This window comes from Neltuma alba, unplaced genomic scaffold (genome assembly GCF_004799145.2).
Source record: "Neltuma alba isolate B1F8T4 unplaced genomic scaffold, ASM479914v2 tig00011604_pilon, whole genome shotgun sequence".
NCBI classification, from domain to species: Eukaryota; Viridiplantae; Streptophyta; class Magnoliopsida; order Fabales; family Fabaceae; genus Neltuma; species Neltuma alba.
Window position 1 is genome coordinate 45,560 of NW_021636255.1, and position 18,056 is coordinate 63,615.

An 18,056-nucleotide genomic window follows, 5' to 3' on the forward strand; every position below is an offset into this window, starting at 1 on the left:
GTCGAATGCGCTTTCACTTGAAATAAAGTTTTTATTTTGTTAGTACCATGAAATACTTGAGCCACATGAAGGACCCAGCGGCATAATAGCATAAAAGATTCCTGAAATTGAAAGATCACAGGTTTAATCTTATTTGTTACTACCTCTGACCCTATTTATAAGAGTTGATTGGCTAATTTGAAAAGATTAAAAAAAATTAAGTTAGTTATTTATAATAAATATGTATTATTTTTCTTAAAATATCTTTATTAATTAAATGTATTGGCTAGAACTATTATTGTTAGCAGGATTTATTTTTAAAAAAAATATATAAATATAAAAAATAAAATGAATTAGAGTCTTATATTTAGAATTAAAATAAAAATCAAATAAGGTTTTATGTTATGAAGTGAAAGTAATATATCATATAATATTTGCTCCTCTAGTTGACAAAATAGATTCGCGCCGCTTCGATCATAGGACGCGTGCAAGCCAGTTGGCCTAACATTGTTTTCCTTCCAACTCTCTTGTAACCGACACGGCTTCGATCACAGGATCGGTTTTTGTTTTGAAGTTGCAGATATAACTCACGATTTTGCTGCAATCCACAACCTGTTCAGTTTCATTCATCATTGCTCGTTGCTCGTTGCTCGTTGCTGCAGCAGCTGTCCAGCTCCGGCCAGCAACCTCATTTGAATCAACTCGTGTCACAAAATCTGGCAGCGAAGGAGATTATAGCTGTCCAGAGCATATCCCTTTGGAAGAAAAAGAAGCAGCTCGTCCCCTCAAGGATTTTGGAAGAAGCAGAAGCAGGACAGGACACAATTCTTAAACTTAACTCGCCTTAAACTTTGCTCAATCTCATCAACACGTTGGGGTATAAATTTCCGTTCTTTGGAGCACGGAGGGATCTGATGACTGTTATTGGGTCATCAGAATAAAGGACATCCATGATTATTAAATCGGATCATTCACATCAACCAGAAATCTCTGCATGGTTTGTGCACAGATTCTCACGCAGGGGTCTTATATCAAACTGGATCGTTATTCAGACACTTACGAATGATGTGACTTAGATGCCACCTCTCCATTACTTAATATAAGCAAACGGATGAAGTTGAGTAACCATGCCAAGAAATGATTTTGTGCGCGAAAAAAAAAATTGTTTTTTTGGATTTTACTCTCAGGTATATAATATAAGAGCCAGTTGACTAATTTAAGTAGATTAAAAAAATTAGTTACGTAAGTTATTTGTAATAAATAAATATTATTTTTCCTAAAATAACATTGCTAATCGAGTATATAAAATAGAACTACCACTATTATAAGGACTATCTTAGAAAAATAGATAAATATGAGATACAAAGTGAATTAGAATCTTATATTTATAATCAAAATAAAAGTCAAATGAATTCTTAAAGATAAGAGATAGCATACGAATGAATAGTTGAATGAATAATTAAGAATAATGCGTTTGTGACCATCACATTAATTTCATTGAAATTTGTAATACTGCTTATATTTTGATAGCAAATGTTTCTTTCATTTTTTTTTAACCTGAAATGTTACTTTCATTTTATTGTTTATGCCCTTGTGTAATTTCATACCTCTCTTACTCACCAACTTAATTTCTGCGTGAAAAATTTTGCTCGTTTATTTACTAGAGGGAAAAAAAATTAAAAATTGGTGAAAAACGCACTCACAATCCCCGCGCCAGAGGCCAGATCATATCGCGTCATTCTCTCTTGCTCTTTTCCTGCCTAATCGCGCTTCACTCTCTTCTGATGGGTCTCCCGTAGTCGGACTCCTCACGGGTGGTTCAATAATTCCTACGGCGAAAGGTGGGCTGATGGAGACGGTCATCCAAACGTTCTTTTCTCAAATCCAAAAGGAGCTATCTACGTAATGCTGATGGTCATCTGGTCACTGACATGAACCAGGCTACGCATTCTGTGAAATGGGTTCTTTTAGATTTCCTGCATAGATGCAATGACTTGAGGACCTTCAAGCAAATCCATGCATATCTGTTAACTTCTAGTCTTGTTAGTAACGACCTAGTGATTACGAAAGCCGCCAACTTTTTCGGAAAACATGTCTGTGAAATCCAATACACGTGCAATTTCTTGAAACATTATGATTGGAGCTCCAGCTCTTTCCCATGTAATTTGTTGATTTCTGGTTATGCCTCCGGTGAAATCCCCTGGGCTGCGATATCACTTTATAGATGGACTGTTAGAAATGGGTTTGTGCCTGATGTCTATACATTGCCAGCTGTTTTGAAATCCTGTGCTAAGTTTTCAGGGATTAGGGAGGTTAGGCAGTTTCATTCGGTAGCTCTCAAGAGGGGCTTATGGAGTGATTTTTATGTGGGGAACACCCTGGTACATGTTTATGGCACGTGTGGTGATTGTATTGGCGCAGGTAAGGCGTTTGATGATATGCTTGTAAGAGATGTGGTCTCTTGGACTGGATTGATATCTGGATATGTGAAGGCAGGTTTGCCTAATGAGGCCATTGCATTGTTTTCAAGAATGGATGTGGAGCCTAATGCAGCAACATTTGTTAGCATGCTTGTAGCTTCTGGGAAATTGCTCGATGTAAACTTGGGGAAGGTGATTCATGGAAAGATTTCAAAAGTTACGTGTGGAATGGAATTGATCTTGGGTAATGCTTTGATGGATATGTACATGAAATGCGCGTCTCCATCTGCAGCAAAGCAAATATTTGATGAGCTCCCAGAAAAAGATATTATTTCTTGGACTACTATGATTCATGGGTTGGTGCAATGTCAACGATCCAAGGAATCACTGGACTTGTTCTGTGAAATGCAGAACTCTAGTTTTAAGCCTGATAGGATTATACTGACTAGTGCGCTTTCCGCTTGTGCAAGCCTTGGACTTCTTGATTATGGCATTTGGGTCCACGAATACATTGAGCGTAACCATATCAAATGGGATGTATTTATAGGAACAGCATTGATTGACATGTATGCAAAATGTGGTTGTGTAAAGAAGGCACAACGGATTTTCAATGTGATGCCTTTTAGGAATGTTCAAACGTGGAATGCTTTTATAGGCGGTCTAGCAATAAATGGATATGGGCAAGATGCACTGAAACAATTTGAAGAGATGATCAAATCTGGAGCAAATCCAAATGAAGTGACATTTCTTGCTGTTTTGACAGCTTGTTGCCATTCTGGCTTGGTAGAGGAAGGCCGTAGGTACTTCCATCATATGAGAGATCGAAGCTACAATCTCTCTCCTTGGTTAGAACACTATGGTTGTTTGGTTGATCTATTCTGTAGGGCTGGATTGGTGGGGGAAGCTCTCGAGTTGATAAAAACAATGCCCATGGCACCTGATGTACAGATCGTGGGAGCTCTTTTGAGTGCATGTAATACTTATGGGAATGTTGGGATTTCTCAAAACATGCTAAAATTTCTTTATGATTTTGAATACCAAGATAGTGGCGTATATGTGCTTCTATCTAATCTATATGCAACTAATGAGAAGTGGGCAGAAGTAAGAAAAGTGAGGAGGTTCATGAAGGAGAAAGGAATAAGCAAGAATCCCGGTTCAAGTCTAATAAGGATCGATGGTAAGAATCATGAATTTGTCATTGGAGATAGTAGCCATCCACGAAATGAGGATATTCATGTACTATTAAACATCCTTACCAATCAAATATCCCTTGGGGCATGTTGATACCCTTACTTGATCAAACAGGTATGTTTGGCCCTACTTAAGCTCAAATTATTGGTTTTGTGTTGAAAGAACTCTAGACTCATTACGCTTGAGAGCTTTAGACTAATTACATGTGAAGTGGTAACCCTCCATTAGTAAAGTCCCAGAGTCGCCCCTTATCCAATTGAGCTTGGCTTTTATGTTGAGATTGAGAGAAACAAGTCTGAAATGGCAGAAATCTGAATTATGTCAAGTATAATCAATGATTGCTTATCGGTTTATGTGCTGTAGATGATTTTCAAGTAAACTCTAGTCTCTGTCAACATAGTGCAAAATCTCTCCCCTTTTTTTTCCATAGGGCAAAGTTCATATGACCTGCAAAATCTCTGATTGTTCATACAACACATCGGCTGCTATTTGTTTCCCTTGTCATATGATTGCTTATCAGTTCATGTGCTTTTGAGCATTTTAGTTACTCTCTCCCTCTTTCCTACGAGTTCTTTCTTCTCAAATTCTCCCTCCTTTTCCTTCTCTCCCCCCTTCCCCACATTTTTTTACATCAACCATATACCCTTTGATCAATTACTTTACTTATGCAATTTGTCAACTATCACCTCCTCATCTCTGAAGAGAACTTCATGAGATAACCTTTTTTTTTTTTTTTTGGGGATGGTTAACGGAATTAACAATGGAATCAGTTGCATGCTATATAGTAATTAAAATCAGATTGTTAATGTCACTCTTTCTGCTGGAACTCGGTTCTCTCAGTAAATGTAAGGGCATGCTATTTTCTTCTGTTCTCTGTTTTTTCCCCTTCACACTTGGATCTGATTTTGCATTCAATATCTAGTTGTAATTTGTCATTCAATGTTCAGCATGTAGTTGGGGAGCTTGCTGAGAACATATGCAAGGACAAAATGTTGGAAACAAATTAGGCAGTGTTTTGAGGGGGAAAAAAAGGAATTTTATATATGGCTTCTGAACCCGTGAAATAAATGAATGAACAAGTTTATACTGATCTTTTTCAAGGAGAATTAAATTTCCATGCATATGAATCTTCAGCCGATTTCACATTCAAGTCTTCTAAGATTGATTATCCAGAAGAATAAATAAAACTAGATTTCAATTGTTTTTTGATTGAGAGCAGTATATCTCCATCTCTCCTTCTCCACAAAGTCTGCATCAAGGAATCGAGCAACAAAAGCCCAGAGTTTGTGCATGTCTTCAAAATTAGCTAGAAAGCCTAATGCAGCAGTAACGACAGTTATTCCCAGGTTATCTCTATATTTTTTGTTACCTTCCTGCCCTCTACTTTCTTTGGTATGCTGGACTCTTCGCTTCTCTTCAGCATACTTATCTGCAAACCAGATATGGTGTAGGAACCCATAACTAAGAGAAATGTTGCTTCTGTCAGCAAGTCTCTGTACAAGAACAGGCTCAACTTTTTCTCCTTTCCAATCAAATACATTGAATGCCAAAGCAGGCCCTCTGTCAAATTTTATCTTCGGACCATAAATCTTGACAAGGGGAACCCCTTCTGTTTTGGGGTGCTTAAGCTTCAATAATGAGTTTACCAGCCAATTTATTAGGTACCTTGCTCTGTTAGTAATCAGTATCGGCCCCAACAAGTCCACTTGGTCTAAACATCTGCATTCAATATCAAGGTACTCATCTTCTCCATCTTTAGCTTTCCTCTCTTGCTGGCTCTCAATAGCGTCATGCATTTCCTCGCTTGCAGAGCTCTTTGGAGATTTTGATTCTTCTGGTGCCTTTGTGCGCTGAAGCCCAGATGATTCTCCTACTTTTGTTATCTTACTGAAGAAAGAGCTTGAAGAAGCTAGTTCTTCTTGTAATCTTGATGGTTTTTTTTCAAGTTTTATGTCCGTTCCTGAAGAATCGTCTGACACTTGAAATGGTTGCCTTTCTGCTACAAGATTCACAATTCCTGCACTAGAGGAATCTTCTAGAATGGATATGACTGATTTCTTTACAAAGAGGCATCCAAATCCTGACGGGTTTTCCCCAAACACCTTATAGAAGGGACATATAATAAAATCTGGGCGAAAAAGAGAGAGGCCAAAGCTGTCCATTTCTTTAGGTCCCAGTGCACATGCATCAACTAATACGTGCCACCCATTCTCCTGCGCTATGCTCATCCAGAGATAAGGGTATCTAGCTCCTGTTACTCTAGAATGAATTGGGAAAACGAAAAGCCCCCTTTTTTTCTTCTTCTTCCGCCTGCCCGCGATCATCTTTCTCAATTTAGCAGACTGAATCCTGAGTCGTGACCATTTAAACTCTGCAGACATAGCTTTGGCTCCTCTCTTCTCCGAGGAGCTAATCATTGTTTCTATTGCCTCACTTTCATGGTCATAAACTGTCAGAAGCTTGCGACAAGCCTGGAATGGGTAAGATTCAGCCACGAGTTTAAAAGCTGCTGTTCTATTTGCTGTGAATAACATGAAGTAATCATTATCAGAAACATTCAGGAAACTCATGATTCTTTTCCTCAATGCGGACTCAAATGCTGACTCTGGTCCACCATGAAGCAGTAGAGTCTTGATATTCCCAGTTCTGGAGGAGATACTAAACAATGGGAAATCTGAATATTCCGGTGGTGCTTTAGAAATTGAAGGAGAAGAGTCTTGGGTTTTCGAGACATCAAGGCGTTGCAGTTGAGAGTAGGAGAAGAGGCCAATACCAATGTAATCAAGGCAAGTATGATCAGAAGCAATTAGATGGGAATACTCTTTGGCTCTAACCTGGTCAACTTGCTCAGTCTCAGAGTATTGTGGATAAACCTTGATGAATTCACTGAACGAATCTTGCAGAGATGGAAGAGACTCATGATTAGTGAATTGGGTGTTTGGGAAGATGGAGGAAGCAGTTTCAGTAGCAAAACGATGGCGACACTCTGCACAACTATTTCTGGGTTTGCCTAATTCTCCCTGAGATGCTGGAGAGTTGAAAAATGGGGATGGGCAGCATCCTTGAGGGCATTTGTGGGAGGCCTCGTTTGGGTCAGGTGATGGCATGTTTTTCTCCTCTTTCCTTTGCTCGGTAACACAACTCCGGTCTTCATGTATCAATTTTGACGTTTCTGCTGCTCATATATATTCGCTGCCTTCTGGAATCGGTTGGTGACTGAAAAAAACGGAAAAATTGTTACAGAAGTTGCTGTTAGTTTATTACTGTGTCAGGATGTGGCTGGCTGGTACGGCAGTATAGGTAGGCCTTGACAAAGTCATATAGCTTAATTATCTCTTACAATTTTGACTTCGTCTTCCAAAGTTTGTAATGCTGAAGTCGTAACATAGAGCCTCTTAGCTACCTTCGGCCAGAAAGGAAGAGACGCAAGTGGATTGCAATAACAACAAATGGACCACAAAATGGCCTTTGGTGGGACAGCACCATCGATGAAGTCCAAAGCGGACCCTTTTTACTTCAATACTCTTCTTCCTTGCTACACTCAAATTACCTTCTCCTTGCTTCATGCTACTTCCATTACTTAATATAAAAGTTAGTTTGATTTTTATCTTGATCCTAAATATAAGACCACAATTTGCTCTATCTCTCATATTTATTTATTTTTTTCTTTTTAAGATTGTCTTTGTAGTAATGATAATTCTAACAAGTACATTTAATTAATAAAAATATTTTAAAAAAGACAACACATATTTATTATAAATAACTAACTTGACTAATTTTTTTTAATCTACTCAAATTAGTTAACTAATTCTTATATTAAGAACCGGAGGTAATATTTCATAAGCATCAACTGGCGTGTGTCTAGTTTTTTTGTTAAAAAAAATTATATGATAGAGGTGACCAATAATTGGATAACTCGTTCTAGATATACCCGGTCGTTCGCCGCCTGCTTTATTAGAGATATGTAAAGAGGAAAATGTTCTTTTGTTCTTTCTTTCTTTTTTAAATAATAAATTATGTTTCAATGTGGGCACGTAGAATGATCACGCGTGATCATTATATATTAATATAGTTTTCCAATATAATATTAATAGTTGAATAGCTATTATTGATTTGTTTCGTTCAATTAAGGGCAAGTTTAAATGATTAATTAATAAAGCATATCCTGGTTTGCTGCTTTGCGAATGGAATTTTGCTCAGAATGAAATTAGAATTAATTAATTGTGTTTGATACTTGCACGTTTCATTTCAATGATAAGCTTTTGAGCGGGAGTCTAGTTCAAGACGCATTTCAGTTTGCGTCCAAAACCGCACAAAAACACGGAAACCATTTTAACTCCAATTCATTTTTCATGGAACTTGAATTCCATGGAAATAAATCATAGACAGCCAAGCTTTAATTTTCCGACACTTTCTGCCATTGGTATATACAAATGAAGGTGCATGCAACTTTTGGTTCTATCAATCACGAATTCAATCCTGCTTGTAATCTCAAGTTGTTAGTATCTATTTTTCTAATTTGTGGCTCTGGGACTCAGGCCTTTGTTGCTTGCGTGAAACAATTAATAATGAGTTATATAAATGAAAAATGCCACAATGATAAGAATAGGAATAAAATCTCACCCATCATAGACTTAAATAAAATAGGATAAAGGCCTCCACTGAATCATCTAACTACATCCATAAAAATTATCAATATCCTTCAACTCAATAACATTGATGAAGTTACCTTTTTCACCAAAGGTCACGTACGTCTAAGCTGTACATTCACAGGGCAGTTCTCCTTTGGCGAGTTATTAAACAGTCTGAGATGAATTTGCAGCATATATGTACTATAACTTGCCAAAAGAGACCCGCCCTATGACTGATATGCTTAATTTTTGCCTTCTGTAAAGGTTCCCTCAACCGGGTTTGCTTTTCTAAGTGATATCCTAACAAGTTTTATAGGCATCAAAGCTTAACAGTAATTAAGTCATATGCTTATGGCATCTTCTCTTCATTAAGGCTTATACTTTTGGATATCCCTGCTCCCTTTCTGTGAAGTGATATTATATTGGACGCTGATCATTATGATTTACAAGATCACGATTCTGATTCTGATCTTTCAAATTGTTATAAAAGTTGGCACGAAATTAGAGTTTATAGAAAGATTTTTCAAGCATCTGAGATATTTTTTTACTTAATTTTGATTTGGAGAGGAATTTAAAACAAGAACATCATGGAGATGCTCCAACATTATATGAAGTAGCGTCCCTTAGAGTCTTAGACCACATTGCGCCAAGTTCATTTAGAAAGTATCACTTGCAGATTTTGATTTCACTTGTTAACATATTCAAATTTAGATAAATTCTTCAAATCATCCACATACACGAATTTTTAAGTTTGTGTTTTTTATAACTCTTTCTCCATTGGAACTCTTATCTAAAATGTTTAGCACAATGTTGTTACTGTGTAAGCTTTGGAATTTTCTGCAGGTTTGTGAACTGGCAGTCACTCTTTGCTCGATTGATAGAGAGATTTTTACTGCATTTCTTATAACAAGTTATACTCACTTAAAATTTCACTAAAGTTTAATTTGGACCGCATCTACATCCAATAAGTATGTTAAAATTTGACTTGGTTTATTCGGCTCTATCACAACCCCTTGAAGAGTAATCACATGCAAATAATATTGGCTAAGATACAATGTTAGTCCCTTTATTTTATTTTAGGTTTATCTTTTGTCTCAACTTTATTTAGTTCTAATTTGATCTCTGAATATTTGTTTAGCTTTTAACTTTTGCGTTCCTAAATTTTATTTGGGTTCAAATTTAGTCTCTAGCATTATCGTATGTTTATACACAAATCCATATTATTTTGCGCATATTGCTTGCAGTTCTTTAGAGCTTTTCTAAGGTCATGTTCTGCAAGAATTCAATAGAAAAATGTGGAGAAAGTTGGTTTGTTGGTAAAATATGCTTCATATTTTACTTTTTTTTTTTTTTGAGAAAAAAAGTTAACACACCATATTGGAGTCAGAAGAGGTCATAGGGTGAACGTAAAATTCCACGTAATTCTACCTAAAATATATGAAAGTAAAATAGACTGAAATTAGAATGAAGCTAAAGAATCAAGAAAAGGTTATTGATTAGTCAATAATCAGTGGGGAGCTGAGCTTTTGGAAGAAATTCTGGTAGTAGCGAGTATCGGAAAAAATAAAGTCCTTCATGTGGCTGATGGCACATGGAAGGGTTCATACTGTTTACCTTCGGTTTTGCAAAGGTTTGAGCCCATCGAGAGAGCGGCCATGGAACTGTAGGCAAGAGGAGAATCAAATGCACTTACTTCGCGACTGTCTGAGAGTGAAAGAAAGATGGAAGCGATGCTGATGCCTTCTTATTATAATAGTTTTTTCACCTTGCAGTGAGTAGATTGGATCAATTGGAATCCTCTCATGAAGCCGGACTACCCAAACACAGAAGTCAATTGGTCCGTGCTGTCCGGCTATTTGTGCTAGGATGTCTGTGTGGCAAGATTTAACAGGCTGTTTGACTCTGAGGGACCTGTCGAAAGTTCTCAAAGTAGTCGAGCCTTTTCAGAACGGTTACTGACCAAGAACTCATTCAAAGGAATGGATTTCTCAACCTCTTCCCTCCAAAAATAAATAACCAACTTGACATTCCAGAAGATGCTGTCAAATTGGAGGTGGATGGATCTATGTTCACGAGTGGGCAATGTGGATGTGGAGGAGTTGCTACGACCAAGGATAATGCTTGGATATGTGGATTTGGTTGCAAACTTTCAGGGGTTCCGCCAGTGATGGCGGAAATTCTAGGAATGATTCGTGGTCTACACTAGTGCTGGACGAATAATTTCAAGCATGTCTTCCTGTTTTCTGACTGCATTAAGGCGGTTAACCTAGTCTATAGGGGATGTGATCCTTCTCATCCCTTCCGAGACATTATTGAAGAAGCTAGAGGTCTTGTGAGCAGGGATTGGACAGTTGTGCTAAACCATGCAGCGTGAGAGGCATTAATGTTAGCTAACCAACTTGCTAAGCATTCTCATGCTCTACTGGGAAACTACCGAATGTTTGATCACGAGCCATCTGGAGGAAGTCAGTTGGATATTGATAATGGAGGCTAATTGATTTCCCTTTGTGTTTTTCTGTTTATTGTTTTTTGCTTTATTTGTCCTGATAGTTGTTTATAGTCCTTCTCTGTATCCTTCGAGTCTGTTTGCACGTTTACTTTGCTTTTAAGCTGTTAACGCAAGTTTTCAGTTTTATAGTGGGGGAAAAAAAAATCAGTGGGCACTTTACATATACACAAGCCTAATATCTGTTATTTAATCTATTAAAAATTGATAACTCTTAACCTATACATAAGAACTTCATTTTCCCCCGTGCCCTCCCCCCCCGCCCCAAAAAAAACCAATTTTGCCTTCTTATTATATATGGTCCCTTTTTCTTTTTCTTTGTTCTTCAAGTTAATACGAAGTGCCAGGCCTTTTGAAGATGATGGATTAATCAAATGTCCAGCGGCCTAATAATGAGCTAGCTAGCAATCTAGCATTATCTTGAGAAGGCAATGATCAATGTTTGGTTTCTATAATTAGACGGTTAATTAATTGAAGGGGTTAATGATGGATAGTTGGTATATATACATGGATCAATTGTTCATCGCAAAATGGTTAATGATGAGTTCGTATATATTCAAAGCTCAACGACAAAGTTGGCGAGAGATTAATTAAAGTCATTGTTGATCCTTTTTCCTTACTGCTTATATCCATAGCTTGATGGCATGTTCTGCAAAACCAAATTAGAAATTGATTTATTTATACACTAATTATGAGCTTTCTAGTTTCCGGGAAGTGAATCTATCTTCAACAGTAGTTATCTCGAGCCAACCCCATTAACTTGAGCAATCTTTGTGTTTAATGCTCAGTGAACGAACTACTTCATCTGCAGAAATACATGAACATGCAAAAATCCTGTCATATTCTAGCAAACTTGTCACTCACAATTCAACAAGATGTTGGAAAAGTTTTGGGGTATATTATCAGAAAATATTGACTTTGAGTCTCGCATCAGTAATCAAAGACTAAAGAATCAGCTATGTTTCTTACCCTTTTGTGTGGTGTGGCAGGAGAGAGTGCATGTTAAGCTAAAGCAGTCACAGGGCAACTCTCCTTTGGCAAGAAATACATATATCTATATCATCAGATGGTGATAATCTCCTGCCAAGAAAGAGAAGCCCTATGGCTGGTTTGCTTATTAGTGAATCATATTCACGGCCCACGTCATCCATCTTGTAGCTAGCTGCTTCTGCAATCTGCATTTTCTCAGCATTGCAAGCGAATTATAAATACTTCAAGTCAGAAGCACTGGTTATGGAATAAACCAACGACGGAAAAGCATATGCTTGAGGCTTATGCTGCGAATATCCTCTCTTTTTTTTTTTTTCTTTTTCTTTTCCTATCTCTGCACTTTACTAAACTCCCCCATGGCCGAAGCTCTTAAATTCCATATCTTTGTGTGAGCCCCAGGAAAAGTGGGTGAAAGTGGGATGCTTCTTCCATTTTATGGTGGTTCCTGGGGATGGGATGGGATGGGGTAGGGGCTTTAACAGGGCCAGGGATCTTGATGCATCACAGCATATGCTCGATCATGCCTTATTCTCTTCTTTTTCTCATGACTGCTTTTTCTGCCTTGGCTTTTCAGTTTTCGTAAGTTTAACCTGCTTTTTTTTTTTTTGTCTTCTCAGTCTTCCTCCATGGTAAAGCCGTATAGGGCGTCAAGTTCACGTGCAGTTGCAGCGGCAATAAAATATTGCCTTGGAATATATTCATCAGATGGAGGGTTTATGATGGTCACTCTCTTCGAATGAGAACAAATATTTCAGATTAATATGACACTGCGGATTCAAATACGATTTGGATTGTCATGTAAATGTGGTTATCCAGTGAGAACGGATGAAGATAATGTGTATGTATGTTTCGTGTATAATTGTTGATGGTTTCTGCTTTCTGATCTAAAACCAAACACATGGTATAATTTATTTACGAATTTATGGCATTTTGGATCTTCAAAGTGAAAGATCTTGCAGTCTAATGATATAAAGTTTTACTAAAATAACAGATCGCGAGTTTGATACTATTTGTAATTTGAATCTACTAGTATCTGTCTCTTTAATTAATTTGAACAAAACAAAAAAAAACAAAAAGATGTGAAGTCTAAATTTTTTTTTTTTACTAAAATATAATATCCAGAGACAATCTTATTCAAAGCACGTAAGGGATCAGCCTTTTCTACTACATCTAACTCGTGGTAAGTCTAAAATTTTTTACCCCAAAAGCAGTTGGGGTTTCTATGTTTGGGGCCTCTTGAAGGAGATCAGGCCCAATACCCCATACAAGCTCTCAGCTTCCAACTGCTCCATCCTCATGCAAGTATCTCGTGTTTATTAGTTGGTCCTTAATATTAAAAGCTAATTTAGTTTTTAATTTAGCTTTAAATATAAAATTTTAATTTTAATTTTTTTCTCTCATATTTACTTTTTTTAAAAAAAAATAGTTCTTATGACAGTTATATATGTTAAAAATTTCATCAAATATAATTATAGTTAACACATGATTAGTAAGGGTATTTATTACAAATAACTAACTAAACAAACTTTCTTAATCTACTCAAATTAGCCGACTATAATATTATATGATTATATTTTCTCAAATAAGAATGTAAAATTGCTATTAATATTTATTGTATTTCCAGAATAATAGCATCATAATTGTTTTTTGAGATTTTTTTTAAATGCCCGCAACGGAATACTGGAATAGATGAATAAAATTTTTGAAATTGGCAACCAAATGGGAGTCAGATTCAAGAAACATGGCATGTGGTTTTTGTTTGTATCGAATTTGCTGTCAATTGCTTTATTATTTATTATTTTCTCTTATTTCGTGTTTCTTCGTTAAAATTAATAGTAACTCTTCAACGCGTACCGGCCTAAGCCAGCACCCTCTCCAGGTCATCATCCGGAAATTGCTCCTCCAATCATTTCTCCTTCTAAATTGATTTTGGACATGAACTTTCCAATGGGCCGTCCAAGCATCCATGGCCCAATTTCATTGCTCACTGTCATAAATTATTAAATTTTATACCAAGTCTGGTACAAGAGTGATCCCTCACATCCTGATAGATTAAGATTTTAATTTACCTTAAGAGGTATTTGGAATTAAGAAAAAGTATTTTTAATTTTTTTTTATATAAATCAAAATAAAACTCCTCTCACATATTTATTTCGTCATTTTTAAATCCACATTTAATTTTTATTCAAACATTCTTTTTAGAAGAGGTGTTTATGTTTAATATTCGACCATGTTTCCAATAGAATGGTGTATGTGCATAGCAAGAAAAATTATTAAAATTTGTTTTATTGTATTCCCGACTATCCTAAATGTAATAATTATATGATTAATATGAAGATATTAAAAAAAAAAGTTAAATTAATTATTTATAATAATTATATGTTGGTTTTACAGAGACACTCCGATTAATTAGTACCCCCATTGATGAAATCTCTCTTTATTATACATGTAATTAGTAGAAAAAATTCATATGTTTAGAGGATAAAGTGAATTAAATTGTTAATAAAACTAAAGCAAACATTGATAATTCTGAACTTTCATGTATGATATATAATATGCTTTAAAATAATGAATAAGAATCCAACTGAGAATGTTCAGGTGTTTCGAAATCTCCTGATCATTTGACGAACAATACGTGTATATTTTAATTTATTCGTGATTTTCAAAGTACCCCGTGACTTCCCCAGCTGTTTGTGGCGCAATGAGAGGCGGCATAATTCCCTTTTTTTTGTTTTTAATTGTCATTCTAGCAAATTTAATTGTTTTAAAAATTCTATTGCTTCACGCAAATGTGTGCTTCGTCGCCTTTCAAACACCTAGCTTATCAAATTTTATGTGATATTCTTTTCGTTACAACTAATTATGCAACCAAATATTAACAGGAGCCTGATGGCCAGGAAAAAAAAAAAATAACAGGAGCCTCATTAAACAAGCCCTGGCTTGAAAAAAAAAATTCCATGAACTCGATATCAAAATTTAATAATTTTCCGATTTCACCATTATTTAATATACATAAATAATAAATGAAAAATATAGTTATCCTTTCATGTGAAGAAAAGAATGACATGACTTATGAATGTAATAAAAAGTCATTTTATTTTATAAACGGGATGAGAAAAGTAATTAATAAATGTAATAAAAGTAATTAATAAAGCTTGAAGTCCAAAATCAGTTAAGAGGCAGAGATTGTTGAAAGATAAAAGTCTCCCTTGTGAGAAACAGAACTCAACTTCTTTTTTCTTTTCTTTTTGATTTCTACTATTAATGTATACTTAATTTTTTTACGATTAATTAAAAATGACTGTTTTTTGACCCAAAAAATAAATAAATTGAGTCGAGTTTTCCACAAAGGAGACTTCTCTTGTATCTTCTAACGAGCTCTGTGTGTCTTAACTGATTTTGGACGTCAAGCTTTTATTCTTTTTCCTCTGGGTCTGCCAAAACCATTAATGAACTAATTGACTCCACTTAATTAATTTGTCACATACCAATATTAATATTAATATTATATATATACATAAACATTTTCTCACGGATATCAAATAGTGTCCGCAAAATTAATTTATGATACTAGTAAACTACGGATTTTATTGCACATATATTGATATTGATAATGATTGATTTGTTTTGTAACCAGTGTCTGTTTCATGAAATATATGGGTTTGTATGTCTTTTTAAAATCAGGAAATTCACATGGCTGAAAAAATATAAGGAAAAAAAAACCTAATTCTCTAAAATTAAGTGACCAAGTCTCGGTGCTCTTTGCTGAATTGAATGTTTCGACCATAGAAAGAAAATTTAGTTTATCTGTACAAATCGTTATATATATAGACTTATAATTGTGAAGCAGTACGGTAATTGAACAATTAATGAGTATAGTTTAATTAATCATGTTATAACCAAAGTGATTTTATTTAAGCGTTTTAATTATATATAGACTGATCGAAACTTAAAAAGTAGGAATAGCGAAAAATTCCAAAGAATTTATGATCGTTGATTCAGACTCAAGTTACTTTCCATTGCCGCCTCCTCTAAATTTTTGGCTTTCCTGACGTTGAATTCTACGACACAACGTAAAGAGGGGGAAAAAAAAAAGCCACCAATATAATTAAAACATATATATATACAAGCAATTACGTAATGAAAATGGCACTTCTCGATTGCCTTAGCATCTCCGCCAAACATTACCAGAACATATTTCCTTTTCAGTTAAAACATTCACCTTCTTCCAAATATTCATCATGTCCATTCATGGCCTAACTCAAGAAATTAAAAGCAAAACCCTCCCTAATTCTTCTGTGTTTTCGATGACAAAGAAACTAACAAAACTATACAAAGGAAAACAAATAAGCCAGACCAGAACTAAGAAGCTGAATCGGAAGAAAGAATATGATGGATTGAAATGGTTGTACAGCGCTTCTTTTATTTCTATTTCCATGAGAAAATCAAACAGACCACTGAGAATTTCCAAGAGAAAAAGAACAAGAAAAATTTTCTGTATCTCTGAACCCTGGGTATACAGTAGAAAACAGAAGGAAGCTGGAGAGGATCGGAGGAGCAAAACAGAATAAATAACAAGACTCTCTCTCTCTCTCTCTACATGCGTGCGCGCGCGCTTTGGGTGGGTCTGATTAATTAATTAAAGGTCTTCTACCTGAAGAATAATCATCGTCGAGAGTTGATGGGTGTGATTTTGATGACGAGACCCGGGAAGACATCATCTGGATCATGGATATGGGGATTCCGCTCCACGATGAACGGGTCGCCGCACTTGTCACTGATGGTGTGGAGGGTCTCGCCTTCTCCGACGACGTATATCTCGTCGCACGGCCGATCACCGAGCTGGTTTCCTCTGAGGGGGGCACCAGGAGAGGCCTCTTCGTCGTCGACCAAGGAGGTCTCTCTGATGGTCCCCAATAGTATCAGAGTCAACAACACCACGCCACAATACCATGAAGCCGTGTCTCCCATGCTTGTCGATCCCTTCATAGTTCTCGTTCTAACAGATGACCAGCCTGTTCTCATATACACATATGTGTATTACAATAGAAAAAACACTGTACGGGGAGGTCTGAGAATTCCGAGAAATGGCAGAGGATAACGGGCTCTTTATATATAGCTTTGAATTGAAATGAATATGGTTAGGGACATATGTGAGAGAGAGAAAGAGAATCTTTTTCTTTTTTTCTTTTTTTCTTTTTTGAGGAGGGGGATTAAGAGCTTGGTTTTAACTTTTAAGTGTGGGTAAAAAGTGGGGCACCTTATTTTCTATTTCGTCCTGGCTTGTGGTGGATTGATTAATTAAAATTATCATATTCACTACTGTTAATTAAGCCACGTAGTGTTTTGTCAATTTTTTAATCATGCCCAAATAATTATTTTATTTTTTGAAAATTAACTTGACAATAATTTGTTTAACTTGAAAATTTATGTAAGTAATGTAATTCTTCTATGATAAAAATATTGATTAACTAATTCATATATTCACAAAGGGTGTGTACGTTTGCGATTTGCTGTACATAAAAAATAAGAAGTTACTCCTCCGGTCCTTAATATAGGACCTAATTCTTGAGTTGGTTTTGGTCCTAAATATAAGAGTCCTTTTTCAGATTTATCAATTTTTTCTAAATTACCCCTATGAATACTCCCTCAACCATAATCAAGTAAAAGAGGGAGAGGGGGTATTAAAAAAGATGATTGTGGTGTTTTAGGAAAAATGTGTCACTTTTCTTATAATTAACTAACTTACCTAACTTCCTTAATCTAATCAAATTAGTTAAATGGGTCTTATATTAAGGAGCGGAGGAGTATTATTTATACCTAACATGATGATAATTAAGAAAAGTATATGTGTAATTTTGTGATTAAGAAATGTGTAGGGGAATTTTGGTTGGTGTTTCGGGTAGAAAGAAACTTGGGTTTAACGACAATACGAGAGAGAAGTGGGTGATTAGTCGTTCTGGTGTTCGCTTCGTGGGGGTGAAGTTGGGTGCAACGACATCAATCTTTGTCGTTTTGTGCCGCGTGGCATGATCCCATATGGTCATTAGACTCGGTCATAATTAATTTAAGAAACAACTTCTTATCTATTCATTTCACTCAATATGTATGTTATGGTGGTGTCAATTTCACCTCATTTCGGATGCAAATCAATTTTATGGACCATAAAATTATGTTAAAAATGTTACTACTTTTAAACGGGTTTAATTAATGGCTAGTTCTTGAATCGTATATGATATATAGTACTCTTCTAGTTTCTAATATAGAATCTAACTATTGAGTTGATTTTGATCATAAATATAAAACTTATTTATTATATTTATCAATTTTTCTTAAATT

The 18,056-nt window shown here is 35.7% G+C and overlaps 3 protein-coding genes across 3 annotated transcripts; 1 reads left to right on the forward strand and 2 right to left on the reverse strand.

Annotated features, from left to right (window-relative positions):
• Nucleotides 1–1,783: 1,783 nt before the first annotated feature.
• LOC114715661 (pentatricopeptide repeat-containing protein At4g38010) lies at nucleotides 1,784–4,879 on the forward strand. The gene is made up of 2 exons (XM_028900525.1): nucleotides 1,784–3,704; nucleotides 4,810–4,879. The coding sequence occupies exon 1, from the start codon at nucleotides 1,911–1,913 to the stop codon at nucleotides 3,681–3,683; it is 1,773 nt and encodes a 590-aa protein (XP_028756358.1). The 5' UTR covers nucleotides 1,784–1,910; the 3' UTR covers nucleotides 3,684–3,704; nucleotides 4,810–4,879.
• Nucleotides 4,659–7,206, reverse strand: LOC114715660 (molybdenum cofactor sulfurase-like). Its single transcript, XM_028900524.1, has one exon. The coding sequence runs from the start codon at nucleotides 6,695–6,697 to the stop codon at nucleotides 4,778–4,780; it is 1,920 nt and encodes a 639-aa protein (XP_028756357.1). The 5' UTR covers nucleotides 6,698–7,206; the 3' UTR covers nucleotides 4,659–4,777.
• An 8,734-nt stretch (nucleotides 7,207–15,940) lies between these two features.
• On the reverse strand, nucleotides 15,941–16,774 carry LOC114715658 (uncharacterized). Its single transcript, XM_028900523.1, has one exon. It carries the CDS (start codon nucleotides 16,740–16,742, stop codon nucleotides 16,383–16,385), a length of 360 nt encoding a protein of 119 aa, XP_028756356.1. The 5' UTR covers nucleotides 16,743–16,774; the 3' UTR covers nucleotides 15,941–16,382.
• Between the last annotated feature and the right edge of the window lie 1,282 nt (nucleotides 16,775–18,056).